The sequence below is a fragment of the Salmo trutta genome, unplaced genomic scaffold (assembly GCF_901001165.1).
Source record: "Salmo trutta unplaced genomic scaffold, fSalTru1.1, whole genome shotgun sequence".
In the NCBI taxonomy this organism is placed as follows: Eukaryota; Metazoa; Chordata; class Actinopteri; order Salmoniformes; family Salmonidae; genus Salmo; species Salmo trutta.
Genome location: NW_021822767.1, coordinates 138,877 through 161,376, shown reverse-complemented (window position 1 = coordinate 161,376; position 22,500 = coordinate 138,877). Strand labels below are relative to the sequence as shown.

At 42.3% G+C, this 22,500-nt stretch overlaps 1 protein-coding gene across 5 annotated transcripts in view; it reads left to right on the top strand.

The window, feature by feature from the left end:
- The window catches only part of LOC115184249 (phosphoribosyl pyrophosphate synthase-associated protein 2), a 39,935-nt gene that overhangs the window by 1,885 nt on the left and 15,550 nt on the right, over positions 1-22,500 (top strand). Inside the window, exons 1-3 of one of the 5 annotated variants that reach the window (XR_003874239.1) lie at positions 12,251-12,398; positions 17,160-17,320; positions 17,402-17,454. Coding sequence is in view for 4 of the 5 variants with exons in the window: in XM_029745279.1 (XP_029601139.1) it covers positions 17,238-17,320; positions 17,402-17,454 (136 nt within the window). In the remaining variant the exon portion in view is untranslated. Of the gene's footprint in view, positions 1-12,250; positions 12,399-17,159; positions 17,321-17,401; positions 17,455-22,500 lie in introns of those variants that run through there. The other 4 variants (XM_029745278.1, XM_029745277.1, XM_029745280.1 and 1 more) reach the window with 4 other exon arrangements.

The window sequence follows — 22,500 nt, the reverse complement described above, 5'->3', positions numbered from 1 at the left end:
GGCAGGCACACACATACACACACACACACACACACACACACACACACACACACACACACACACACACACACACAGTACAGTTATGTCCTCCGTAAGGCAATAAAACAGGCAAAAACGTCAGTAACAGAGACAATTCAACGGCTCAGACACGAGACGTATTTGTCTACAGCCAATCACGGATTTCCAAAACCAGCCAATCATGGATTTCCAAAACCAGCCAATCACGGATTTCCAAAACCAGCCAATCACGGATTTCCAAAACCAGCCACGTCACGGATTTCCAAAACCAGCCAATCACGGATTTCCAAAACCAGCCAATCACGGATTTCCAAAACCAGCCAATCACGGATTTCCAAAACCAGCCAATCACGGATTTCCAAAACCAGCCACGTCACGGATTTCCAAAACCAGCCAATCACGGATTTCCAAAACCAGCCAATCACGGATTTCCAAAACCAGCCAATCACGGATGCCGACATCTTGCTTCCCGAAACAAGCTAAAACGCCATCTTGGTCCTGCTTTGAGGACAACACAGCGCCACCGACGCGGCCCGCACCCCAAGGACTGTGGGTTCTCGTTCTCCGTGTCCGACGTCAGTAAGACATTTAATAACCCTTTCTAAGCTGCCGGCCCAGAAGGCATCTCTCGCCTCGTCCTCAGAGCATTCGCAGACCAGCTGGCTGCTGGAGTGTTTAGGGACATATTCAATCGCTCCTTATCCCAGTCTGCTGTCCCCACATGCTTCAAGATGGCCACCATTGTTCCTGTACCCAAGAAGGCAAAGATAACTGAACTAAATGACTATCGCCCCGTAGCGCTCACTTCCATCATCATGAAGTGCTTTGAGAGACTAGTCAAGGATCATATCACCTCCACCCTACCTGACACCCTAGACCCACTCCAATTTGCTTACCGCCCCAATAGGTCCACAGACGACGCAATCGCCATCACACTGCACACTGCCCTAACCCATCTTGACAAGAGGAACACCTATGTAAGAATGCTTTTCATCGATTACAGCTCAGCATTTAACACCATAGTCCCCTACAAACTCGTCATTAAGCTGGAGGCCCTGGGTCTCAACCCCCGTTCTGTTCAACTGGGTCCTGGACTTCCTGATGGGCCGCCCTCAGGTGGTGAAGGTAGGAAACAACATCTCCACTTCGCTGATCCTCAACACTGGGGCCCCTCAGGGGTGTGTTCTCAGCCCTCTCCTGTACTCCCTGTTCACCCACGACTGCGTGGCCATGCACGCCTCCAACTCAATCATCAAGTTTGCAGACGACACTACAGTGGTAGGCTTGATTACCAATGATGACGAGACGGACTACAGGGAGGAGGTGAGGGCCCTGGGAGTGTGGTGTCAGGAAAATAACCTCACACTCAACGTCAACAAAACAAAGGAGCTGATCGTGGACTCCAGGAGACAGCAGAGGGAGCATCCCCCATCTACATCGACGGGATCGCAGTGGAGAAGGTGAAAAGCTTGAAGTTCCTCGGCGTAGACATCACTGAACGACTGAAAATGGTTCCACCCACACAGACTGTGCCTCTTCAACCTCAGGAGGCTGAAGAAATTTGGCTTGTCACCAAAAACCCTCACAAAACTTTTACAGATGCACAATTGAGAGCATCCTGTCAGGCTGTATCACCTCCTGGTACGGCAAATTGCACCGCCCACACACACACACACACACACACACACACATACACACACACACACACACACACAACACACACACACACACACACACACACACACACACACACACACACACACACACACACACACACACACCCCAGAGGAGAGACACAGCTGATTCAGCCAGGCGGTGGGGTGTTATAACACCTAAGTTGTTATACCACCTGGCTGAATACACAACTCTGACGAAGGTGTTATGGAAATGTGATATTTCAGAAGAAAAAAAAATCTTTATTTTTTTATACATTTCCCATCATTTCTGTTAACCAGTTTTTTTTTGCTTTGTCATTATGGGGTATTGTGACGTCACTATGGGGTATTGTGACGTCACTATGGGGTATTGTGATGTCACTATGGGGTATTGTGACGTCACTATGGGGTATTGTGATGTCACAATGGGGCATTGTGATGTCATTATGGGGTATTTTGTGTAGATTGATGAGAAGGGGGGGTGGGGGGGACAATTTAATCCATTTTAGAATAAGGCTGTAACATAACAAGATGTGGATAAAAAAAGTCAAGCGGTTCTGAAAACGATCTGAATGTTACTGTAGTTAACCGTGAGCCAGGCTCCAGGTTTAACCTGCTACATAGTGGTATAAACACCACCTCTACCAACTGTTACTGTAGTTAACCGTGAGCCAGGCTCCAGGTTTAACCTGCTACATAGTGGTATAAACACCACCTCTACCAACTGTTACTGTAGTTAACCGTGAGCCAGGCTCCAGGTTTAACCTGCTACATAGTGGTATAAACACCATGCTCTACCAACTGTTACTGTAGTTAACCGTGAGCCAGGCTCCAGGTTTAACCTGCTACATAGTGGTATAAACACCATGCTCTACCAACTGTTACTGTAGTTAACCGTGAGCCAGGCTCCAGGTTTAAACTGCTACATAGTGGTATAAACACCACCTCTACCAACTGTTACTGTAGTTAACCGTGAGCCAGGCTCCAGGTTTAACCTGCTACATAGTGGTATAAACACCATGCTCTACCAACTGTTACTGTAGTTAACCGTGAGCCAGGCTCCAGGTTTAACCTGCTACATAGTGGTATAAACACCACCTCTACCAACTGTTACTGTAGTTAACCGTGAGCCAGGCTCCAGGTTTAACCTGCTACATAGTGGTATAAACACCATGCTCTACCAACTGTTACTGTAGTTAACCGTGAGCCAGGCTCCAGGTTTAAACTGCTACATAGTGGTATAAACACCATGCTCTACCAACTGTTACTGTAGTTAACCGTGAGCCAGGCTCCAGGTTTAACCTGCTACATAGTGGTATAAACACCACCTCTACCAACTGTTACTGTAGTTAAACCGTGAGCCAGGCTCCAGGTTTAAACTGCTACATAGTGGTATAAACACCACCTCTACCAACTGTTACTGTAGTTAACCGTGAGCCAGGCTCCAGGTTTAACCTGCTACATAGTGGTATAAACACCATGCTCTACCAACTGTTACTGTAGTTAACCGTGAGCCAGGCTCCAGGTTTAACCTGCTACATAGTGGTATAAACACCACCTCTACCAACTGTTACTGTAGTTAACCGTGAGCCAGGCTCCAGGTTTAACCTGCTACATAGTGGTATAAACACCACCTCTACCAACTGTTACTGTAGTTAACCGTGAGCCAGGCTCCAGGTTTAACCTGCTACATAGTGGTATAAACACCACCTCTACCAACTGTTACTGTAGTTAACCGTGAGCCAGGCTCCAGGTTTAACCTGCTACATAGTGGTATAAACACCACCTCTACCAACTGTTACTGTAGTTAACCGTGAGCCAGGCTCCAGGTTTAACCTGCTACATAGTGGTATAAACACCATGCTCTACCAACTGTTACTGTAGTTAATCGTGAGCCAGGCTCCAGGTTTAACCTGCTACATAGTGGTATAAACACCATGCTCTACCAACTGTTACTGTAGTTAACCGTGAGCCAGGCTCCAGGTTTAACCTGCTACATAGTGGTATAAACACCATGCTCTACCAACTGTTACTGTAGTTAACCGTGAGCCAGGCTCCAGGTTTAACCTGCTACATAGTGGTATAAAACACCATGCTCTACCACTGTTACTGTAGTTAACCGTGAGCCAGGCTCCAGGTTTAACCTGCTACATAGTGGTATAAACACCACCTCTACCAACTGTTACTGTAGTTAACCGTGAGCCAGGCTCCAGGTTTAACCTGCTACATAGTGGTATAAACACCACCTCTACCAACTGTTACTGTAGTTAACCGTGAGCCAGGCTCCAGGTTTAACCTGCTACATAGTGGTATAAACACCACCTCTACCAACTGTTACTGTAGTTAACCGTGAGCCAGGCTCCAGGTTTAAACTGCTACATAGTGGTATAAACACCATGCTCTACCAACTGTTACTGTAGTTAACCGTGAGCCAGGCTCCAGGTTTAACCTGCTACATAGTGGTATAAACACCATGCTCTACCAACTGTTACTGTAGTTAACCGTGAGCCAGGCTCCAGGTTTAACCTGCTACATAGTGGTATAAACACCACCTCTACCAACTGTTACTGTAGTTAACCGTGAGCCAGGCTCCAGGTTTAACCTGCTACATAGTGGTATAAACACCACCTCTACCAACTGTTACTGTAGTTAACCGTGAGCCAGGCTCCAGGTTTAACCTGCTACATAGTGGTATAAACACCATGCTCTACCAACTGTTACTGTAGTTAACCGTGAGCCAGGCTCCAGGTTTAACCTGCTACATAGTGGTATAAACACCACCTCTACCAACTGTTACTGTAGTTAACCGTGAGCCAGGCTCCAGGTTTAACCTGCTACATAGTGGTATAAACACCATGCTCTACCAACTGTTACTGTAGTTAACCGTGAGCCAGGCTCCAGGTTTAACCTGCTACATAGTGGTATAAACACCACCTCTACCAACTGTTACTGTAGTTAACCGTGAGCCAGGCTCCAGGTTTAAACTGCTACATAGTGGTATAAACACCACCTCTACCAACTGTTACTGTAGTTAACCGTGAGCCAGGCTCCAGGTTTAACCTGCTACATAGTGGTATAAACACCACCTCTACCAACTGTTACTGTAGTTAACCGTGAGCCAGGCTCCAGGTTTAACCTGCTACATAGTGGTATAAACACCATGCTCTACCAACTGTTACTGTAGTTAACCGTGAGCCAGGCTCCAGGTTTAACCTGCTACATAGTGGTATAAACACCACCTCTACCAACTGTTACTGTAGTTAACCGTGAGCCAGGCTCCAGGTTTAACCTGCTACATAGTGGTATAAACACCATGCTCTACCAACTGTTACTGTAGTTAACCGTGAGCCAGGCTCCAGGTTTAACCTGCTACATAGTGGTATAAACACCACCTCTACCAACTGTTACTGTAGTTAACCGTGAGCCAGGCTCCAGGTTTAAACTGCTACATAGTGGTATAAACACCATGCTCTACCAACTGTTACTGTAGTTAACCGTGAGCCAGGCTCCAGGTTTAACCTGCTACATAGTGGTATAAACACCACCTCTACCAACTGTTACTGTAGTTAACCGTGAGCCAGGCTCCAGGTTTAACCTGCTACATAGTGGTATAAACACCATGCTCTACCAACTGTTACTGTAGTTAACCGTGAGCCAGGCTCCAGGTTTAAACTGCTACATAGTGGTATAAACACCACCTCTACCAACTGTTACTGTAGTTAACCGTGAGCCAGGCTCCAGGTTTAACCTGCTACATAGTGGTATAAACACCACCTCTACCAACTGTTACTGTAGTTAACCGTGAGCCAGGCTCCAGGTTTAACCTGCTACATAGTGGTATAAACACCATGCTCTACCAACTGTTACTGTAGTTAACCGTGAGCCAGGCTCCAGGTTTAACCTGCTACATAGTGGTATAAACACCACCTCTACCAACTGTTACTGTAGTTAACCGTGAGCCAGGCTCCAGGTTTAACCTGCTACATAGTGGTATAAACACCACCTCTACCAACTGTTACTGTAGTTAACCGTGAGCCAGGCTCCAGGTTTAACCTGCTACATAGTGGTATAAACACCATGCTCTACCAACTGTTACTGTAGTTAACCGTGAGCCAGGCTCCAGGTTTAACCTGCTACATAGTGGTATAAACACCACCTCTACCAACTGTTACTGTAGTTAACCGTGAGCCAGGCTCCAGGTTTAAACTGCTACATAGTGGTATAAACACCACCTCTACCAACTGTTACTGTAGTTAACCGTGAGCCAGGCTCCAGGTTTAACCTGCTACATAGTGGTATAAACACCACCTCTACCAACTGTTACTGTAGTTAACCGTGAGCCAGGCTCCAGGTTTAACCTGCTACATAGTGGTATAAACACCACCTCTACCAACTGTTACTGTAGTTAACCGTGAGCCAGGCTCCAGGTTTAACCTGCTACATAGTGGCATAAACACCACCTCTACCAACTGTTACTGTAGTTAACCGTGAGCCAGGCTCCAGGTTTAAACTGCTACATAGTGGTATAAACACCACCTCTACCAACTGTTACTGTAGTTAACCGTGAGCCAGGCTCCAGGTTTAACCTGCTACATAGTGGTATAAACACCATGCTCTACCAACTGTTACTGTAGTTAACCGTGAGCCAGGCTCCAGGTTTAACCTGCTATATAGTGGTATAAACACCACCTCTACCAACTGTTACTGTAGTTAACCGTGAGCCAGGCTCCAGGTTTAACCTGCTACATAGTGGTATAAACACCATGCTCTACCAACTGTTACTGTAGTTAACCGTGAGCCAGGCTCCAGGTTTAACCTGCTACATAGTGGTATAAACACCACCTCTACCAACTGTTACTGTAGTTAACCGTGAGCCAGGCTCCAGGTTTAACCTGCTACATAGTGGTATAAACACCATGCTCTAACCAACTGTTACTGTAGTTAACCGTGAGCCAGGCTCCAGGTTTAACCTGCTACATAGTGGTATAAACACCACCTCTACCAACTGTTACTGTAGTTAACCGTGAGCCAGGCTCCAGGTTTAACCTGCTACATAGTGGTATAAACACCATGCTCTACCAACTGTTACTGTAGTTAACCGTGAGCCAGGCTCCAGGTTTAAACTGCTACATAGTGGTATAAACACCACCTCTACCAACTGTTACTGTAGTTAACCGTGAGCCAGGCTCCAGGTTTAACCTGCTACATAGTGGTATAAACACCATGCTCTACCAACTGTTACTGTAGTTAACCGTGAGCCAGGCTCCAGGTTTAACCTGCTACATAGTGGTATAAACACCACCTCTACCAACTGTTACTGTAGTTAACCGTGAGCCAGGCTCCAGGTTTAACCTGCTACATAGTGGTATAAACACCACCTCTACCAACTGTTACTGTAGTTAACCGTGAGCCAGGCTCCAGGTTTAACCTGCTACATAGTGGCATAAACACCACCTCTACCAACTGTTACTGTAGTTAACCGTGAGCCAGGCTCCAGGTTTAAACTGCTACATAGTGGTATAAACACCACCTCTACCAACTGTTACTGTAGTTAACCGTGAGCCAGGCTCCAGGTTTAACCTGCTACATAGTGGTATAAACACCACCTCTACCAACTGTTACTGTAGTTAACCGTGAGCCAGGCTCCAGGTTTAACCTGCTACATAGTGGTATAAACACCACCTCTACCAACTGTTACTGTAGTTAACCGTGAGCCAGGCTCCAGGTTTAACCTGCTACATAGTGGTATAAACACCACCTCTACCAACTGTTACTGTAGTTAACCGTGAGCCAGGCTCCAGGTTTAACCTGCTACATAGTGGTATAAACACCACCTCTACCAACTGTTACTGTAGTTAACCGTGAGCCAGGCTCCAGGTTTAACCTGCTACATAGTGGCATAAACACCACCTCTACCAACTGTTACTGTAGTTAACCGTGAGCCAGGCTCCAGGTTTAACCTGCTACATAGTGGTATAAACACCACCTCTACCAACTGTTACTGTAGTTAACCGTGAGCCAGGCTCCAGGTTTAACCTGCTACATAGTGGTATAAACACCATGCTCTACCAACTGTTACTGTAGTTAACCGTGAGCCAGGCTCCAGGTTTAACCTGCTACATAGTGGTATAAACACCACCTCTACCAACTGTTACTGTAGTTAACCGTGAGCCAGGCTCCAGGTTTAACCTGCTACATAGTGGTATAAACACCACCTCTACCAACTGTTACTGTAGTTAACCGTGAGCCAGGCTCCAGGTTTAACCTGCTACATAGTGGTATAAACACCACCTCTACCAACTGTTACTGTAGTTAACCGTGAGCCAGGCTCCAGGTTTAACCTGCTACATAGTGGTATAAACACCACCTCTACCAACTGTTACTGTAGTTAACCGTGAGCCAGGCTCCAGGTTTAACCTGCTACATAGTGGTATAAACACCACCTCTACCAACTGTTACTGTAGTTAACCGTGAGCCAGGCTCCAGGTTTAACCTGCTACATAGTGGTATAAACACCATGCTCTACCAACGGTTACTGTAGTTAACCGTGAGCCAGGCTCCAGGTTTAACCTGCTACATAGTGGTATAAACACCACCTCTACCAACTGTTACTGTAGTTAACCGTGAGCCAGGCTCCAGGTTTAACCTGCTACATAGTGGTATAAACACCACCTCTACCAACTGTTACTGTAGTTAACCGTGAGCCAGGCTCCAGGTTTAACCTGCTACATAGTGGTATAAACACCACCTCTACCAACTGTTACTGTAGTTAACCGTGAGCCAGGCTCCAGGTTTAACCTGCTACATAGTGGTATAAACACCACCTCTACCAACTGTTACTGTAGTTAACCGTGAGCCAGGCTCCAGGTTTAACCTGCTACATAGTGGTATAAACACCACCTCTACCAACTGAGCCACGGGGAAGCCGTAGTGGTATAGTGATGTGTGGAGAAGTGGGTTTACTCAAACGTTTCCAAAGAAATTTCCCAAACGCCTCGCCCGGTAACGGAAAGGCGCCCTGTGTGAACATTTCTGTATTTTTCTCTATATAGATATATATATATTTTTTTTTGTTTTTTTTTTTTTTATAGTTTTAGTTTTTCACCCTCAAAATCACCGTTTATTTTTTTTATATAGAAAAATTACAACAAAAGTATGTTGTGAGTCCAAAAGAAACCACATCAAGAGGATTTTTAAAAATAATTAATATTAATTAATTAATTAATTAATAATTAAATTGTGCACCAAGCAAGAAACCCTTTTTTGTTGTTGTTGCTAGTGGTGTTTCTGTACTGTGTATTTACAATGTAGTTTACATCTGATAGCAGAGTTAGCAAAACAATAATTCTGATATTATTCTGCCAGGTAGGACCTACTTTTCAGTCAACATTTAATTGGTTAAGGGTTTTTTGGGGGGGGGAGCATATAGAAATGTTCATTTAAACAGCTTTATGACGCTTTATGAAGCTTTATGACGACTACATTTTGCGACATTGCAAAGATTCAAGCAAAGACATCAGACGTAAACTTTTTCAACACGCCGGTTTGCATAGCCGTTGTTGCCTTAATTAAGTATTATTTACCGTGTGATGTCACAAGTCGAAACGTCTTTTCCGATTCCTACCGGTTACCGACGTCGTTCAGGTGCTGTGAGCTGCTCCATCACGGACGAACCCGTTTGAGAGCGACGCGCTCTGCCTGATATTCCGGCTGAAACTAGCTACGTCTGCAGCACCCAGGTGACATATTTTACCTGCTTTGCGAGATTGTGTTGGCAGGCTACTTCTGTTAACATCTGCTAACCATGTGTACGTGACCAATACGATTCGATTTGAACCCAAACCTTAAACGTTCAGAATAAGGCCCTAAACTTAATGTTTTTAACCCTATCCCAATCCTTAACCATACGGAATGAGTTCCTTAACTTAATGTTTTAACCCTATCCCAAACCTTAAACCTTACCTTATCCATTAACCTAAACTTAAGGGTTTAACCCTATCCCAAACCTTAACCCTTACCTTAACCATACGGAATGAGTTCCTTAACTTAATGTTTTAACCCTATCCCAAACCTTAAACCTTACCTTATCCATTAACCTAAACTTAAGGGTTTAACCCTATCCCAAACCTTAACCCTTACCTTAACCATACGGAATGAGTTCCTTAACTTAATGTTTTAACCCTATCCCAAACCTTAAACCTTACCTTATCCATTAACCTAAACTTAATGTTTTTAACCCTATCCCATACCTTAACCGTTCAGAAGGAGATCCTAAACTTAACCCTTAACTTCTAAATTTGACATTTGGAGAAATGGAATGCTTACAGAGCATCAGGAATCAACCCAGGGTGTCAAAAAAAACACTTCGAAATTTGACGTTTGGGGTAACTTCGTTTGGAGAAAGCGGAATGAAATTCTAATTCTGCAGTGAAACTGCAGTGAGAGTTTCAGCCCCGTAAATGATGAAGCCATCGGCCTGCAGTTACAATTCCCAACATCGACACAGCTATTTATTTATATTTATCTGTGGAAAACGTCCGAAAAAACTGTCATGTTGCCGTGTTTTTCAGTTTGATGAAATATGACTGCTTTCACATTTGTCTCTAGCGATCAATAATTAAAAAATTAAAATAAATGTTGAAACCTTTATTTAATTAGGTTAAGAACAGATTCTTATTTACAATGACGGTCTACCCCCCCCCCCCCCCCCCCCCCCCTCGGGGGGCCAAAACCTAGACGACGCTGGGCTGTCCTATGGGACTCCCAATCACGGCCGGTTGTGACACAGCCTGGAATCGAACCGGGGTCTGTAGTGACGCCAGGGTCTGTAGTGGCTTTCATACAATGTTTAAGTTTCACAGGGTATTCTATTAACACCTGACCTGCTGTTAGATTAGTGGGTAGGAAGGTCCAGTCAGACTGATATCTGACCTGCTGTTAGATTAGTGGGTAGGAAGGTCCAGTCTCTCCAGACTGATATCTGACCTGCTGTTAGATTAGTGGATAGGAAGGTCCAGTCTCTCCAGACTGATATCTGACCTGCTGTTAGATTAGTGGGTAGGAAGGTCCAGTCAGACTGATATCTGACCTGCTGTTAGATTAGTGGGTAGGAAGGTCCAGTCTCTCCAGACTGATATCTGACCTGCTGTTAGATTAGTGGGTAGGAAGGTCCAGTCAGACTGATATCTGACCTGCTGTTAGATTAGTGGGTAGGAAGGTCCAGTCTCTCCAGACTGATATCTGACCTGCTGTTAGATTAGTGGGTAGGAAGGACCATTCTGCTGCTCGATTACACTCTCAGTGTCTGTATACAACACATAGGTGACACACACACACACACACACACACACACACACACACAACACACACACACAGCACAGCTTGTGTCATGATGAGTAAGACAACATTAGCAGGACGGCGACACAACAAACAGATGCTGTCCAAGTTGTACAAGAGGTCTACTGAATTCACTCCAATCCCCCCCGTGATTAACAGCACATTATAAACTGGGTGGTTTGAGCGCTGAATGCTGATTGGCTGACAGCCGTGTTTAATATCAGACCGTATACCACGGGTATTACGTTGGTAACCAGTTTATAATAGCAATAAGGCACCTCGGAGGATGGTGGTATATTGACCAATATACCACGGTTAAAGGGCTGTATCCAGGCACTCAGCGTTGCGTCGTGCCTAAGAACAGCCCTTTAGCCGTGGTATATTGGTCCATATACCACGGCTTCTAGTGCCTTTTAATGCTTAATTATATAGAATATAGCATCATAATGCAGAGATAATGTTGTGTAGGGTAGACAGTGTTCAGACCTGTCCCTCTGCCTGTCTCCTGTTCTATTGTAGCTGCTGCCTTCAGGAAGAGTAGCTGCTGCCTTGGCAGGAACTAACGGGGATCCATAATAAACCCCAGGAAGAGTAGCTGCTGCCTTGGCAGGAACTAATGGGGATCCATAATAAACCCCAGGAAGAGTAGCTGCTGCCTTGGCAGGAACTAATGGGGATCCATAATAAACCCCAGGAAGAGTAGCTGCTGCCTTGGCAGGAACTAATGGGGATCCATAATAAACCCCAGGAAGAGTAGCTGCTGCCTTGGCAGGTCTGTCTGGTAAAAACAGAGACCACAGTGACCTCTAGTGGTCGACCCAGGATCATGCTCTCTTGTCATGATCCTGCCGTGCTGAGGGATAAGGCTGTTTGTAACCTGTACACTTTTTCAAATAAAACAACAAATGAAAAGGTTTTTAAAAAAAAGGTTATCGTAGCGACACGTTGACTACGTTAAAGGTGTAGAGATAGTATGTGTGTGCCGGAGGTATTTTTTGGCGCATTATAACCCCCCAGCACCACAAATCTGATAAACTTGGTCGCTAACCTTCTCAAGACTGTGTGTAACTTAAACACACCCGACCAAACACCTGGCAAAAATAGTTTTTGGGGCGGTTTGGGGGATGTAATAAATATTCAGAATCAGAATAAAGAAACATATCTTCAATCAATTTCAAATCAACGTAGACGTGATGACGTCTCCCCTCTACGATCAACACGAGATTTGGGTGAATTAATCTCGTCGGGATTCCTTGTCTGTGATTGGCCAGAGACGCCTGTCCATCATACTCAGTAGGCCGGGCTTGGAGGAAACAGGTTGAGACCGTTTACAAACTGCGAAATCATCCAACATCATTTAACGCGGTTTACACTACAAAACACAAACTGGTGGGTACAGCAGGTCCGTCTGTGAGGTTTCAATGTTGTGGTTTTTTTGTGCGTGGGTTTAAAACGTTGTATTTTGTTGTGTTTAACGAGACTGAGCGCAAAACAAAATCTGTCCGTCCGTCCGCTCATCAGCTGAGCGCATCCGGTCAGAAGAGGAAAGCATGATTACTGTTTATAATGTATCTCTGTTTACAGCCGTTACTAAGTTATTATGTGGGTGAATGATTACTGTTTATAATGTATCTCTGTTTACAGCCGTTACTAAGTTATTATGTGGGTGAATGATTACTGTTTATAATGTATCTCTGTTTACAGCCGTTACTAAGTTATTTATGTGGGGTGAATGAATACGTTTATATGTATCCTGTTTACAGGCCCGTTACTCAAAGTTATATTGTGGTGGAAGGTACGGTTATAATGTATCTCTGTTTACAGCCGTTACTAAGTTATTATGTGGGTGAAATGATTACTGTTTATAATGTATCCTCTGTTTACAGCCGTTACTAAGTTATTATGTGGGTGAAGATTACTGTTATAAGTATCTCCTGTTACAGCCGTTACTAAAGTTATTATGTGGGTGAATGAATACTGTTTATAAATGTATCTCTGTTTACAAGCCGTTACTAAGTTATTATGTTGGGTTGAATGAGTACTGTTTATAATGTATCTCTCTGTTTACAGCCGTACTAAGTATTATGTGGGTGAATGAATACTGTTTATAATGTATCTCTTTTTACAGCCGTTACTAAGTTATTATGTGGGTGAATGAAGCTGTTTATAATGTATCTCTGTTTACAGCCGTTACTAAGTATATTATGTGGGTGAATGATTACTGTTTATAATGTATCTCTGTTTACAGCCGTTACTAAGTTATTATGTGGGTGAAATGATTACTGTTTATAATGTATCTCTGTTTACAGCCGTTACTAAGTTACTTATGTGGTGAATGAATACTGTTTATAATGTATCTCTCTGTTTACAGCCGTTACTGAGTTATTATGTGGATGAATGATTACTGTTTATAATGTATATCTGTTTACAGCCGTTACTAAGTTATTATGTGGGTGAATGATTACTGTTTATAATGTATCTCTCTGTTTACAGCCGTTACTAAGTTATTATGTGGGTGAATGAATACTGTTTATAATGTATCTCTGTTTACAGCCGTTACTAAGTTATTATGTGGGTGAATGATTACTGTTTATAATGTATATCTGTTTACAGCCGTTACTAAGTTATTATGTGGGTGAATGATTACTGTTTATAATGTATCTCTCTGTTTACAGCCGTTACTAAGTTATTATGTGGGTGAATGATTACTGTTTATAATGTATATCTGTTTACAGCCGTTACTAAGTTATTATGTGGGTGAATGATTACTGTTTATAATGTATCTCTCTGTTTACAGCCGTTACTAAGTTATTATGTGGGTGAATGAATACTGTTTATAATGTATATCTGTTTACAGCCGTTACTAAGTTATTATGTGGATGAATGAATACTGTTTATAATGTATATCTGTTTACAGCCGTTACTAAGTTATTATGTGGATGAATGAATACTGTTTATAATGTATATCTGTTATGATGTATTGTGTTATGATGTATTATGATGTATTATGTTATGATGTATTATGATGTATTGTGTTATGATGTATTATGATGTATTATGATGTATTATGTTATGATGTATTATGATGTATTATGTTATGATGTATTATGATGTATTGTGTTATGATGTATTATGATGTATTATGATGTATTATGTTATGATGTATTATGATGTATTATGATGTATTGTGTTATGATGTATTATGATGTATTTTGATGTATTATGATGTATTATGATGTATTGTGTTATGATGTGTTATGATGTATTATGTTATGATGTGTTATGATGTATTATGTTATGATGTGTTATGATGTATTATGTTATGATGTATTATGATGTATTATGATGTATTATGTTATGATGTGTTATGATGTTATGTATATGTATTATGATTGTATTATGTTATGATGTATTATGATGTATTGTGTTATGATGTTTATGAGGTATTATGTTATGGATGTATTATGATGTATATGTTATGATGTATTATGATGTATTATGATGTGTTATGATGTATTATGATGTATTATGTTATGATGTATTATGATGTATTATGTTATGATGTATTATGATGTGTTATGATGTATTATGTTATGATGTGTTATGATGTATTATGATGTATTGTGTTATGATGTATTATGATGTATTATGATGTGTTATGATGTATTATGTTGTGATGTATTATGATGTATTATGTATTGATGTATTATGTTTTGATGTGTTATGTTATGATGTATTATGATGTATTGTGTTATGATGTATTATGATGTATTATGATGTATTATGAATGTGATGTATTATGATGTATTATGTTATGATCTATTATGATGTATGTTATATGTTATGATGTATTATGATGTATTATGTTATGATGTATTATGATGTATTATGTTATGATGTATTATGTTATGATGTATTATGTTATGATGTATTATGATGTATTGTGTTATGATGTGATGTATTATGTTTTGCTGTATTATTTTATGATGTATTATGATGTATTATGTTTTGATGTATTATGTTTTGATGTATTGTGTTATGATGTATTGTGTTATGATGTATTATGATGTATTATGTTATGATGTATTATGATGTATTATGATGTATTATGTTATGATGTATTATGATGTATTATGTTATGATGTATTGTGTTATGATGTATTGTGTTATGAGGTATTATGTTATGATGTATTATGTTATAATGTATTATGTTATGATGTGATGTATTATGATGTATTATGTTATGATGTATTATGATGTATTGTGTTATGATGTGATGTGTTATGATGTATTATGATGTATTATGTTATGATGTATTATGTTATGATGTATTATGTTATGATCTATTATGTTGTGATGTATTATGATGTCCAATTTGTAAGTCGCTCTGGATAAGAGCGTCTGCTAAATGACTTAAATGTAAATGTAAATGATGTGATGTATTATGTATTGATGTATTATGTTATGATGTATTATGTTTTCATGTGTTATGTTATGATGTGTTATGTTATGATGTATTATAATGTGATGTATTGTGTTTTGATGTATTGTGTTTTGATGTATTATGTTTTGATGTATTATGTTATGATGTATTATGTTATGATGTATTATGATGTATTATGTTATGATGTATTATGATGTATTATGTTTTGATGTATTATGATGTGATGTATTATGTTATGATGTATTATGATGTATTATGTTATGATGTATTATGTTATGATGTATTATGTTATGATTTATTATGTTATGATGTGTTATGATGTATTATGTTATGATGTATTATGATGTATTATGTTATGATGTATTATGATGTATTATGATGTATTATGTTATGATGTATTATGTTATGATGTATTATGATGTATTATGTTTATGGATGTAGTTATATGTATTATGTTATGATGTAGTTATGAGGTATTTATTTATGATGTATTATGATGTAGTTGATGTATTATGTTATGATGTATTATGATGTATATGATGTATTATGTTATGATGTATTATGATGTATTATGTTATGATGTATTATGATGTATTATGATGTATTATGTTATGATGTATTATGATATTATGTTATGATGTATTATGATGTATTATGTTATGATGTATTATGTTATGATGTGTTATGATTTATTATGTTATGATGTATTATGATGTATTGTGTTATGATGTATTATGTTATGATGTATTATGATGTGATGTATTATGTTATGATGTATTATGATGTATTATGTTTTGATGTATTGTATTATGATGTATTATGTTATGATGTATTATGTTTTGATGTATTATATTTTGATGTATTGTATTATGATGTATTATGTGATGATGTATTATGTTTTGATGTATTATGTTATGATGTATTATGTTATGATGTATTGTGTTATGATGTATTATGTTATGATGTATTGTGTTATGATGTATTATGTTATGATGTATTGTGTTATGATGTATTGTGTTATGATGTGTTATGATGTATTATGTTATGATGTATTATGATGTATTGTGTTATGATGTGTTTTGATATATTATGATGTATTATGTTATGATGTGTTATGTTATGATGTATTATGTTATGATGTATTATGATGTATTATGTTATGATGTATTGTGTTATGATGTATTATGTTAAGATGTATTATGTTATGATGTATTATGATGTGTTATGATGTATTATGATGTATTGTGTTATGATGTATTATGATGTGTTATGATGTATTATGTTATGATGTATTATGATGTATTATATTATGATGTGTTATGATGTATTGTGTTATGATGTATTATGTTATGATGTATTATGTTATGATGTGTTATGATGTGTTATGATGTATTATGATGTATTGTGTTATGATGTATTATGCTGTATTATGTTATGATGTATTGTGTTATGATGTATTGTGTTATGATGTATTGTATTATGATGTATTATGTTATGATGTATTATGATGTATTGTATTATGATGTATTGTATTATGATGTATTATGATGTGATGTATAATGATGTATTATGATGTATTATGATGTATTGTGATGGTAGTAACACTGTTCCAGACAAGTGTATTGATTGATTAACTGTGTGTGTGTGTCTGTGTGTGTGTGTTTGTGTGTCTGTGTGTGTGTGTGTGTGTCTCTGGTTCCTCCTAGGAAGGGCTGAGTGCAGCGTGGGTGCCCAAGGATAGGCCGTCTGAGGCTGGGGAGCAGAGTGGCCGGTCCCCCCCGGTTATGAACCACACCGAGGGAGGCCTTGTCATCTTCAGCGCCAACTCACACCCTTCCTCCAGGGAGATCAGCAAGAGGATTGGAGAGTCAGTACACACACACTCTGGCTTTTCATTGGTCAGCTCTCCCTGTGCTCTCTTTTCATTGGCTATGTCTCCTGTGTGCAGGCGTCTGGGGGTGGAGCTTGGGAAGGTGCAGGTGTACCAGGAAGACAACAGAGGTGAGACTCTGACCCCTGATGACCCCTGACTTCTGACCTTCTGACCTCTCTGTCACACTTCATCTTTCTCACCTTATCCTCTACTGCTCTGTTCTTCTGCTGCTCTTTCTCCTCCATCCCCCCTCACCCTCTCCTCCATCCCCCCTCACCCTCTCCTCCATCCCTCTCCCTCACCCCTCTCCCTCCATCCCCCCTCACCCTCTCCTCCATCCCCCCTCACCCCTCTCCTCCATCCCCCTCACCCTCTCCTCCATCCCCCCTCACCCCTCTCCCTCCATCCCCCCTCACCCTCTCCTCCATCCCCCCTCACCCTCTCCTCCATCCCCCCTCACCCTCTCCTCCATCCCCCCTCACCCCTCTCCTCCATCCCCCCTCACCCTCTCCTCCATCCCCCCTCACCCCTCTCCCTCCACCCCCCTCACCCCTCTCCTCCATCCCCCCTCACCCCTCTCCCTCCATCCCCCCTCACCCCTCTCCCTCCATCCCCCCTCACCCTCTCCTCCATCCCCCCTCACCCCTCTCCTCCATCCCCCTCACCCCTCTCCCTCCATCCCCCCCTCACCCCTCTCCCTCCATCCCCCCTCACCCCTCTCCCTCCATCCCCCTCACCCCTCTCTCTCCATCCCCCTCACCCTCTCTCTCCATCCCCCCTCACCCCTCTCCCTCCATCCCCCCTCACCCCTCTCCCTCCATCCCCCTCACCCCTCTCCCTCCATCCCCCCTCACCCCTCTCTCTCTCCATCCCCCCCTCACCCCTCTCCCTCCATCCCCCCTCACCCTCTCAGTCCCTAGTTAACAAAGTCGACGAAATCAGGGCAAGAGTTGCTTTCCAAAGAGATATCCAGGATTGTAACATACTCTGTTTCACGGAGACATGGCTAGCTGGAGACATGGCTAGCTGGGGACGTGGCTAGCTGGGGACGTGGCTAGCTGGGGACGTGGCTAGCTGGGGACGTGGCTAGCTGGGGACGTGGCTTGCTGGTGACGTGGCTAGCTGGGGACGTGGCTAGCTGGGGACGTGGCTAGCTGGGGACGTGGCTAGCTGGGGACGTGGCTAGCTGGGGACGTGACTAGCTGGAGACATGGCTAGCTGGGGACCTGGCTAGCTGGGGACCTGGCTAGCTGGGGACCTGGCTAGCTGGGGACATGGCTAGCTGGGGACATGGCTAGTTGGGGACATGGCTAGCTGGGGAAATGCTGTCGGAGTCAATACAGCCAAACGTGATTTTCAGTGCATCGCGCCGACAGGAATAAACATCTCTCCGGTAAGAAGAAGGGCAGCGGGTGATTTTAAACGTAACAACATACAGGAACTCAAGTCCTTTTGTTCACCTGACCTAGAATTCCTCACAATCAAATGCCGACCGTATTACCTCCCAAGAGAACTCTCCTCGGTTATCGTCACAGCCATGTATATCCCCCCCCCGCCGCAAGCGGATACCAAGACGGACATCAAGGAACTTCACTGGACTTTACGCAAACTGGAAACCTTTTATCCTGAGGCTACATTTATTATAGATATAGGGATATTAACAAAGCTAATCTGAGAACAAGGCTACCTAAATTATATCAGCATATCGATTGCGGTACACGAGCGAGTAACACTTCTCGACCGCTGCTACTCTAACTTCCGCAACGCATACAAGGCCCCCCCCCCCTCGCCTTCCTTTTGGCAAACCTGACCACGACTCCATCTTGTTGCTCCCCTCCTATAGGCAGAAACTAAAACAGGAAGCGCCCGTGCTTATGTCTGTTCAACGGTGATTCGACCAATCGGATTCCACACGTTTCAAGGTTGCTTCGATCCCGTGGACTGGGTGGGATATGTTTCCGGGTAGCCTTAGATAATAACATTGACGTATACGCTGACTCGGTGAGCGAGTTTATAAGGAAGTGTTTAGGAGATGTTGTACCCACTGTGACTATTAAAACCTTCCCAAACCAGAAACCGTGGATTGATGGCAGCATTGGCGCAAAACTGAAAGTGTAAACCACCACACTTAACCATAGCAAAGTGACTAGGAATATGGCCGACTACAAACAGTGTAGTTATTCCCTCCGTAATTCAATCAAACAAGCAAAACATCAGTATAGAGACAAAATGGAGTCGCAATTCAACGGCTCAAACACGAGACGTATGTGGCAGGGTCTACCGACAATCACGGATTACAAAAAGAAAACCAGCCACGCCGCGGACATCGACATCTTGCTCCCAGACAAATTAAACAACTTCTTTGCTCACTTTGAGGACAATACAGTGCCACCGACACGGCCCGCTACCAAAGACTGTGGGCTCTCCTTCACTGTAGCCAACGTGAGTAAAACATTTAAACGTGTTAACATTCGCAAGGCTGCCGGCCCAGACGGCATCCCTAGCCGCGTCCTCAGACCATGCACAGACCAGCTGGCTGGTGTGTTTACAGACATATTCAAACGTTCACTATCCCAGTCTGATGTCCCCACATGCTTCAAGAGGGCCACCATTGTTCCTGTTCCCAAGAAAGCTAAGGTAACTGAACTAAATGACTATCGCCCTGTAGCACTCACTTCTGTCATCAAGTGCTTTGAGAGGCTAGTCAAGGATCATATCACCTCCACCTTACCGGCCACCCTAGGTAACTTCCATTTGCTTACCGTCCCAATAGGTCCACAGACGACACAATCGTCATCACAATGCACACTGCCCTAACCCATCTGGACAAGAGGGATACCTATGTAAGAATGCTGTTCATCGACTACAGCTCAGCATTTAACACCATAGTACCCTACAAACTCTTCATTAAGCTGGAGACCCTGGGTCTCGACCCCTGTTCTGTTCAACTGGGTCCTGGACTTTCTGACGGGCCGCCCCCAGGTGGTGAAGGTAGGAAACAACATCTCCACCTCGCTGATCCTCAACACTGGGGCCCCTCCGGGGTGCAATGGTCAGCCCCCTCCTGTACTGCCTGTTCACCCACGACTGCCATGCACGCCAACAGCGCCTCTTCAACCTCGGGAGGCTGAAGAAATTTGGCTTGTCACCTAAAACCCTCACAAACCTTTACAGATGCACAATCGAGAGCATCCTGTCGGGCTGTATCACCGCCTGGTACGGCAACTGCTCCGCACTCAACCACAAGGCTCTCCAGAGGGTAGTGAGGTCTGCACAACTCATCACCGGGGGCAAACTACCTGCCCTCCAGGACACCTACACCACCCGATGTCACAGGAAGGCCAAAAAGATCATCAAGGACAGCAACCACCCGAGCCACTGCCTGTTCACCCCGCTACCATCCAGAAGGCGAGGTCAGTACAGGTGCATCAAAGCTGGAACCGAGAGACTGAAAAACAGCTTCTATCTCAAGGCCGTCAGACTGTTAAACAGCCATCACTAACACAGAGAGGTGGTTGCCTAGCTACAGAATTGAAATCATTGGCCACTTTAATAAATGGAACACTAGTCACTTTAAGAATATATTTCACATTACTCATCTCATATGTATTTACTGTATACTGTATCCTTCACTATCTATTCTTTACTATCTATTGTATCTTAGCCGCTCTGTCACTGCTCATCCATATAGTTTATATTTATATATTCTCATCCCATTCCTTCACTAGATTGTGTTTATTAGGTTTAGTTGTGGAATTTGTTAGATGTTACCTGTTAGATATTGCTGCACTGTTGGATCTAGAAGCACAAGCATTTGTAAGGGCTGTCGTCGTAATGAGACCAAGGTGCAGCGGAGGATGTGTTCATCTTGATATTTAATAAAAAAAGAGAACACTTGACAAAAATAAACCAAAGACGACAGCAAAACAGTCCTGTCAGAAAAACACACTAACAGAATACAATCACCCACAAAACCCAAAGGAAAAACAGGCTACTTATGTGTGACTCCCAATCAGCAACAACAAACTACAGCTGTGCCTGATTGGAAGCCACACGGCCAAAATCAACTAAACAAACCAACCTAGAAAAAAGAACATAGAACGCCCACCCAATGTAACACCCTGGCCTAACCAAAATAAAGAACAAAAACCCCTCTCTATGGCCAGGGCGTTACAGCATTTCACTACGCTCGCAATAACATCTGCTAACCATGTGTACGTGACCAATACAATTTGATTTGATTTTAACAGAGGGGTAGTGTTTTAATATAGCACTGTGCCAGGGGATGGTCTGGTTAATATAGTAACTGTGTCATGCCAGGGGATTGTCTGTGTGGAAGATTAAGTTGCTTACGTTCCCATTTTTGTAGCGGTCAGCAAAAAGTTTATCATAAGGAGCTTCTTTTTGTTCTTCTTTCCGTGCCTTGTCATTTTATACATCCAAGGGGTACTGTATTTTAACCTCTCTTGGGCCAGGTACACTTCTCCTTAATGTAACCACGGGACACACTATTCAACAGCCAGTGAAAAATCAGCCACCTAGCAGTTTAATGCAGTTGGCTTTAGCTAGCCCAGAGAGGTTTCCAATCAACTCAGTTAGAGTAGCTAGCTTGTCTAACTATATTAGCTGGCAAGGTTGGTAGACTTTAGAAAAGCAAGCAATAACTAGATGTACTGAATAAAGACTCACATTCCTTTCCATCTTTTACCCAGATTTTAACAGAGAAGCATAGAAACAGTTTATTCTACCCAGATTTTTAGCAGCGATGAAGAGAAAGTTTATTTTATCCAGATGTTTGTTTATATATTTTTTTCAAAGTTCTCAAACATACGACTATATTACACCATTTTAAAGGTACACTTCTCCTTAATCTAACCACATTGTCCGATTTCAAAAAGGCTTTACGGCGAAAGCAAAACATTAGATTATGTTAGGACAGGTACAACACAAGAAAAACCACACAGCCATTTTCCAAGCAGGAGAGGGGTCACAAATACCAGAAATTCAGCTAAAATTAAGCACTAACCTTTGACGATCTTCATCAGATGACACTCCTAGGACTCAATGTTAGACAATACATGTATGTTTTGTTCGATAAAGTTCATATATATATCCAAAAACAGCATTTTACATTGGCGCGTGATGTTCAGAAAATATTTTGCCTCCAATACTAC